This window comes from Hordeum vulgare, chromosome 7H (genome assembly GCF_904849725.1).
Source record: "Hordeum vulgare subsp. vulgare chromosome 7H, MorexV3_pseudomolecules_assembly, whole genome shotgun sequence".
Lineage (NCBI taxonomy): Eukaryota > Viridiplantae > Streptophyta > Magnoliopsida > Poales > Poaceae > Hordeum > Hordeum vulgare.
In genome coordinates, this window is record NC_058524.1 from 598,038,094 (window position 1) to 598,046,440 (window position 8,347).

At 45.8% G+C, this 8,347-nt stretch overlaps 1 protein-coding gene across 1 annotated transcript; it reads right to left on the bottom strand.

Annotated features, from left to right (window-relative positions):
* Positions 1-1,705: 1,705 nt before the first annotated feature.
* LOC123410492 (glycine-rich protein A3-like) lies at positions 1,706-4,071 on the bottom strand. Its single transcript, XM_045103439.1, has 3 exons — positions 4,010-4,071; positions 3,663-3,922; positions 1,706-2,117 (listed from the first exon to the last, which is right to left on the bottom strand). The coding sequence occupies exons 2-3, from the start codon at positions 3,898-3,900 to the stop codon at positions 1,987-1,989; spliced, it is 369 nt and encodes a 122-aa protein (XP_044959374.1). The 5' UTR covers positions 3,901-3,922; positions 4,010-4,071; the 3' UTR covers positions 1,706-1,986.
* Between the last annotated feature and the right edge of the window lie 4,276 nt (positions 4,072-8,347).

An 8,347-nucleotide genomic window follows, 5' to 3' on the forward strand; every position in this document is an offset into this window, starting at 1 on the left:
AAAGGGTAAAGATGAAAGGAGAGGCACCAAGCCTAAGGGAGAAGATGGAGCAAATGATGAAGGCAAGAGATGAATTGACAAGGAAGACATTGGAGACGGAGATTCTTATCACCGAGAAGAAGAAAGAGGTCAAGCTTGCACAAGTTGAAGTAAAACGTGAAGAAGCAAAGCGCAAGGCCGACTTGGAGGAGAGGATGATCAAGGTGAAAGAGGCAAAGGTATGGAAAGAACTCATGGTGGAAGAGAAGGAGCACATGATGATGTCCAAGAAGGACATGGATCAAGAACAATTGCAATGGTGGAAGGACTACAAGGAGGACATCGCAGAGAGGAAGAGGATATTCCGTGGTGCGTCCTCTACTCTTCGAGGTGACACTTCGATGAGTGGTGGTGGCGATGGCGGTGTGGATGACTCCACCACCGGCGACAATGGAGGTGCTTGATGGACGTGCAAGTGGTCTAGGAAATGGCGTTAAGTGCAACTTTTTGGTGATGGTGCCGATGAGAGGGGGAAGATGATGATTGTGTGATGTAAAAACTATTAAACCATGCATCAATGATCTTTATTTCCGTGTTTGTTTGAAGGTTTATTATGTTTGTCTTGTGAAAATTATGCAATGCCAAATGACAGTTTTAAGGGTTGGGGTTGGGGCAAAGACTAGAACCCTCAAACCCTACCCTTATAACGGAAATTCCGTTATAAGGGTTGGGTTTGAGGGTTCTAGTCTTTCCCCCTGTTTTTCAACCCTTAAAAGTGTCAAAAATGGGCAATTCTCAACCCTTAAAACTGGTTTTAATTTAAGGGTTTGAGGGTTCTACTAGATATGCTCTTAGTGTTACAGCTTGAAAGGAACCATAGAGTGTGAGCGCGCACACACATGTGGAAATGAGCAAAAACAACACTGTCGAAAGCTAAAACCTCTGAAATGCATGGCCCTCCCCGCTATCCACGACCTCCAGTGTTGAGCCCATGGCCCTCCCCGCCCCCGACTATCTTTTTCATGATGTGAGAGGTAGGGAACCTTGATACCTCTATGCATAGACAGGTTTGGGTTCCATGATATACAACGGGGAATCGTTGACAGTGTTGGTGGCCTCAGTCTGGGGATAAGTTTTCCTGACCAAGTGGAACAAGCGGAAAACAAGATGCCCTTACGTCGCCCCGACAGGCGACTCGGGGACGAGGGGTTCACCTCCCGGCGTCACATTCCCCACCATCCTACCCCCTCTCCGCCACGACATTGCCTTCTCTCCACAATGTTGGCTATACGAGTGTTATTCTTACAACCTAAATGGAACCGCAGAATGCGAGCGTGCACACACATGTGAAAATGAGCAAAAACAACACTATCAAAAGCTAAAAAAACCTAAGCGCATGCACAAAGACGTGGAATTTGACTGACCTCTCTCTCCCCCAATACCACTCGAACAATTACGGGTGGTACAATGTGACGTCCATTACGGCCAATTCATCAATTTCGTGATGTACCCACATACATTGACCGTAGCCCTCCCACTGAAGCAACTATTTTGGACAAGGAAAGCGTGTTTGTCAACTACGACACATGTTTGAGTTGTCACTTGCCTTCGCATGGCGGCAAAAGGTTGAGTGTAGTCCGTGGTCCACTACAAACAACCACCATTCGCACGATGTGAATCCAATGACGGAGAAGCGTGAGCACACCGGTAATTACTACAAGATGGTGCAGGAAACATATTTTCCATCCTAGAAAGCATTGAAGAATTATACATAGCATTCATGTAAAACACATGTTTAGCCGCCTTTCTGTCCTTCTATAGATGAATAGATCTGAGCATGGCATATGTGTCTTATGTGTTGAACAAATCTGCGTTAGACTATATTCTACTACAAGTCCACAAGAGAGAAATAACCGACGTTATGATCTTCCCATATCTTAAAAGTAGGAGTAGTTTTTTGCTCCACCGATTGAAGGACACAATGGTAATGGCAATTGTCTTGCTTTGTCACTTCCATTTGAACTTGCCTGAAGACTGTTCTTCTTCTTCTTCAGCCAATGCAGCTCCAAGTACCGCAACTGCCCCGCTAGCGGCACCGGCGAGGAATGAGCCGAAGCCACCACCCTTACCTTTTTTCCCTGCATACATGGTACTTCATTACGTGTCTTATATATGTTCCAAAATAAGGTTTTGCATTCTGGCCCTTTCAAGCAAGGTAAATATGGAACAGGGTGTGCAGATCTAAAAATAAAGGGGTCCTGGGGGTTAAGGACCTCCGTAAACAAAATATTAGTTTGATGGTTAAATGGTGGTGGAAGTTGGAGACACAAAAGGGGGTCTGGCAAGATATTATCAAAGCTAGATATCTCTGAAATAAATCTGTGGCTACTGTTGAGCCCAGATTCTCTGACTCACCATGCTGGAAAGCGATCCTAAAGGTCAAGAAATACTATTTTGTGGGGAGGAAAAATAAAATTGACTCCGGAAATATTGCGAGGATATGGCGGGATTCAATTAATGGGCTTCGCCCATTTAAGGATCAATTTCCTTTATTGTTTGATATTTGTAATGAACCTAATTGCACTGTGGAGAATATGCGCTCGATGGATGATTATTCATTTTTTAGAAGAAGGCTAAACCCGGAGCTTAGAGTTCAATGGAAAGAGATGCATAATAGTATCTTTCGTATTGCTCTAACTCAGGATAGTGATAGAGTGTCCTGGGGCTTGACTGGTGATGGCAAGTTTACTATCAAATCCATGTATAAGTGGTTGGAGAAACCACTTCGTGGTTGCCACTGTAAGTGGATCTGGAAAGCAAAATTATGCCTGAAAATTAAAATTTTCATGTGGTAGCTGTCTCAAGATGCAGTGTTGACTAGGCATGTGATGAAAAAAAAATTGGCCCGGGAATCCGAGATGCTCCTTTTGCAGTCAAAGGGAAACTTCACAGCATCTTTCCTTTACTTGCCCTGTTGCTAGGATTGTGTGGAGATTTGTAGGGGTTACTCTGGGGACTGAATGTTGCCCCAATTCATATTGGCAATATTTTTCTTGGTGTAATGCTTTTTTGCCTGCTGGAGGAAAGTATTACACGATGGGCCTTGCGGCAGCGTGCTGGGCTATCTGGTTGGCTCGTAACTGTGCTACATTTGAAAATAAAATGATCAAAACCCAATTTGAGATTGTGTTTTCAATGTGTTCGTTCATCTTATATTGGGCAGGGCTCCAACAGGAAGGCAATACGGGGGAACCACGCTCTGGTGCGGAGATGGTGAGATCAAACACTATGCAGCTCATGAAAATGTGCGAGGCGGCCAGACAAGAGATCACAGGGGAATGAACAATTCCGAATCTTCGAGCATGTTGATGGAGACCTCCTGTAGTTTGATAGTTATCTTGTCTGTTTGAATTTGGGTCTGTTTTAGTTGGTATTTTGATGTTTTGTGCAGTGCTAGAATTTATGCCATGACATTCGTTTTGACGGCGAACATATGTTCCATGGGTAATCTAGCAAATTGCCTGAGCAACTATCCTCCAGTATTTTTCTTTCCTGATACTCTGTGGAACTACTGTATTTCCATTCATTGTAATGAAAAGGGGTGTTTGCCCGGCTCAAAAAAAAAAAAGCAAGGTAAACAAGTTGACAAGCAACGGCATGGAGAATGTGAAAGATATAAATACCTTTCTTTGAAGACTTCTTCTTGGATTTATCATGGACGGCATAACCAGCGGGCGGCGCATGTCCATGTTGTTGTGGATACCCAGCTGGAGGGTAGCCTCCGGGCTGAGGATAAACGCCAGGTGGAGCTCCGTATCCTTGCATCGGAACAATTGGCATAGGGTAACCAGGCCAGCCCGGCGGAGGAGGGTATCCGCCGGGGTAGAATGGAGCCGGGGGAGGATGACCAGGACCTTGCATGCCTCCCCACTTTGATAACTGTCTGGATGGACCAGGGAATTCACAAGGATGAAGCTATGACGATCGCGATAATTCGTAATGCCTATGGACAATTTGCAAGAGATGTTACCGGCCGGAACTCTGAAAAAGATGGTGCTAGCGATGATCAAACTGGAAGGTTTACTTGAAATTAACTTGGGGGAGAGATCGGTGCTGATTTCATACGGTGGCTAGTAGCTCCCACTCGTCATGTGCCGTGGATAACAACTTGCGAGCACGGTTGAGAGCAAAACCAGGAGCGGTCAGTGCAAAGCTTACTATCTTTAGGAATTCTATTTGTTCATGTGGATGCACATTAAGATAGGGCCCCCGGGGGCTCATCTTGACTTCTTCACCATGCACAACGTTTTTGACACAGACTTCTTTTTTAGGGCTTTTGACCCGGTCTTGTGCATACTCAGTCTTGTGTTCGTCTGATTCTGATCGTCTATTTACTTTATTTTCTCCAGGGTGTGTAAGATTCCCAGCCCAAACATAGTGGGATAAGTTTTTTGCAAGACTAAAAATGTTGAACTGCCTAAGCATAGTGGGATAAGTTTATTTTTTTAATAAAGACACCCAAAGGGAATATTAGATCTGATTAATATCGAGAAAAACAAAGGCTAGTACAATGGATAGACAATTAGACGTAGAGCGACCATTACAAAATAAAATGATATTAAAAAACATACTAGTCTTCTTCCTTTGATTGTACGTCGCTGCCGAATCTTGAAAAACACACTGAACCAACAACAATGAAAAAGCCACCTGCAAATACCCTCGCCTTACAAGGCTTTGAAGACCGCAATCACCACTTGCCCCTAGAGACGAGATCTAAAAGACTTTGAAGCATCATCGACTGGAGCAACACCCCAAGCAGAACAGGCTTGCAATCCGCCACCACCAGTTCAGAGGGTTGGAAAAAACAGGTTAACCCACAGAACAACAGAGAAGAAGATGTCGAAATCGCCACACCAACTGCCAGCCAAAAGCTCTCCTCAAAAGACACACGAACTGCCAAGATCTGAACGAAACCAACTGATCTGGGGACACCAACTCTCACTGTCCCTTCACCGAAGCCATATCGAATGTCGTCAAGGTACGGAGAGACCGGAGAGACCGTATTCCAAAACGCCATCGTCGCCACCACCTCACCGTGATGTTGCTGGAGAAAGCAAAAAACCTACAAAGCAAATAAGATGGGCGGGTCCCCACTCCTCTTGCCGCCGACAAGGTCGCCGGACAGGGGAGAGGAGGGGGACCGAGGCGAAGGCCGGAGAAGTGGCGGCTGCGGCTTAGGGTTAGGACGACTCGTGCGCGTCGGGATAACTCGTTTTAGGAGTGCTACTTGGCTTTGGGTTCGCCCGTTTGGATTAAGTGTAGTGGGATAACTGGATAAGAAGGAAATTCCCAGCCCAAAAAGTTTATATCGTTTCTCCAACCATGCGAAAAAAAAATGTTTCGTGAATTTTAGTACTCCAGAAAATTAAGGTAGGCATACTTTTATAAGGAAGAGAGCGTGGAACATCAAAAATTAAAATCTGACATTTTCCATACAAAAAGTAGCAATAATGCTAAATATACGGACAGCTTCAACGGACTTTTACGCGATGACAAACGTGGCATCATGTAATTTGGCCACCTGAATTTCGCTGGCGAGGCCGTGCTCATCCCAACCAATCATCCCTAATGAGCCCGTAAATCACCCGTAAAACGCCCGTATGTCTAGCATTACTCCAAAAAGTAGTTATTCATTGTTCATCATGCTAAAATATTGATCTTGTTATACTTGGCGGAAAGTACATGTTGGGAACGTCGCATGGGAAACAAAAATTTTCCTACCCGCACGAAGACCTATCATGGTGATGTCCATCTACGAGAGGGGATGAGTGATATACGTACCCTTGTAGACCGTACAGCAGAAGCGTTAGTGAACGCGGTTGATGTAGTGGAACGTCCTCACGTCCCTCGATCCGCCCCACGAACAATCCCGCGATCAGTCCCACGATCTAGTACCGAACGGACGGCACCTCCGCGTTCAGCACACGTACAGCTCGACGATGATCTCGGCCTTCTTGATCCAGCAAGAGAGACGGAGAGGTAGAACAGTTCTCCGACAGCGTGACGGCCCTCCGGAGGTTGGTGATGATCTCGTCTTAGCAGGGCTCGGCCCGAGCTCCGCAGAAACGCGATCTAGAGGAAAAACCGTGGAGGTATGTGGTCGGGCTGCCGTGGAAAACTCGTCTCAAATCAGCCCTAAAACCTCCGTATATATAGGTGGGAGAGGGGGGGCCTTGCCTTGGGGCTCAAGGAGCCCCAAGGGAGTCGGCCGAGCCAAGGGGGGAAGGTCTCCCCCCCCCCCAAACCGAGTTGGACTTGGTTTGGTGGGTGGGAGTCCTTCCTTCCCTTCCCACCTCCTTTTTTTTTCTTTCTCTTAGATTTTTCTTCCAATGCGCATAGGGCCCTTTTGGGCTGTCCCACCAGCCCACTAAGGGCTGGTGCGCCACCCTCAAGGCCTATGGGCTTCCCCGGGGTGGGTTGCCCCCCCCCCCCCCCCCGGTGAACTCCCGGAACCCATTCGTCATTCCCGGTACATTCCCGGTAACTCCGAAAACCTTCCGGTAATCAAATGAGGTCATCCTATATATCAATCTTCGTTTCCGGACCATTCCGGAAACCCTCGTGACGTCCGTGATCTCATCCGGGACTCGGAACAACATTCAGTAACCAACCATATAACTCAAATACGCATAAAAATACGTCGAACCTTAAGTGTGCAGACCCTGCGGGTTCGAGAACTATGTAGACATGACCCGAGAGACTCCTCGGTCAATATCCAATAGCGGGACCTGGATGCCCATATTGGATCCTACATATTCTACGAAGATCTTATCGTTTGAACCTCAGTGTCAAGGATTCATATAATCCCGTATGTCATTCCCTTTGTCCTTCGGTATGTTACTTGCCCGAGATTCGATCGTCAGTATCCGCATACCTATTTCAATCTCGTTTACCGGCAAGTCTCTTTACTCGTTCCGTAATACAAGATCCCGCAACTTACACTAAGTCACATTGCTTGCAAGGCTTGTGTGTGATGTTGTATTACCGAGTGGGCCCCGAGATACCTCTCCGTCACACGGAGTGACAAATCCCAGTCTTGATCCATACTAACTCAACTAACACCTTCGGAGATACCTGTAGAGCATCTTTATAGTCATCCAGTTACGTTGCGACATTTGATACACACAAAGTATTCCTCCGGTGTCAGTGAGTTATATGATCTCATGGTCATAGGAACAAATACTTGACACGCAGAAAACAGTAGCAACAAAATGACACGATCAACATGCTACGTCTATTAGTTTGGGTCTAGTCCATCACTCGATTCTCCTAATGACGTGATCCAGTTATCAAGCAACAACACCTTGTTCATAATCAGAAGACACTGACTATCTTTGATCAACTGGCTAGCCAACTAGAGGCTTGCTAGGGACAGTGTTTTGTCTATGTAACCACACATGTAAATGAGTCTTCATTCAATACAATTATAGCATGGATAATAAACGATTATCTTGATACAGGAATTATAATAATAACTATATTTATTATTGCCTCTAGGGAATAATTCCAACAGTCTCCATTCAATACAACTATATTTATTATTGCAAATGTGAGCAACAGAACCGGTATCGAATACCGAGGCACTACTACGAGAGCCGGTCAAGTACACATCAATAACATGTATATCAAATATACCTGATTTTTCTTTGACCGCCTTCTTATCTGCCAGATACTTGGGGCAATTGCGCTTCCAGTGACCCATACCCTTGCAATAGTAACACTCTGTTTCAGGCTTAGGTCCAGCTTTGGGTTTCTTCGTCGGATTGGCAACAGGCTTGCCTCTCTTCTTTGAATTACCCTTCTTGCCTTTGTCGTTTCTCTTGAAACTAGTGGTCTTATTCACCATCAACACTTGATGCTCTTTACGGAGTTCAGACTCTGCGACTTTCAGCATCGCAAACAACTCGCCGGGTGACTTGTTCATCCCTTGCATGTTGTAGTTCAACACAAAGGCTTTATAGCTTGGCGGCAGTGACTGAAGGATTCTGTCAGTGATAGCCTCTTGCGGGAGTTCAATCCCCAGCTCAGCTAGACGGTTTGAGTACCCAGACATTTTGAGCACATGTTCACTGACACACGAGTTCTCCTCCATCATGCAAGCATATAATTTATCGGAGGTCTCATACCTCTCGATCCGGGCGTTCTTCTGAAAGATAAACTTCAACTCCTGGAACATCTCAAATGCTCCACGACGCTCAAAGCGACGTTGAAGTCCCGGTTCTAAGCCATACAAGACTGCACATTGAACTACTGAGTAGTCCTCCTTACGTGCTAACCAAGCGTTCTTAACATCCTGATCAGCCGTAGC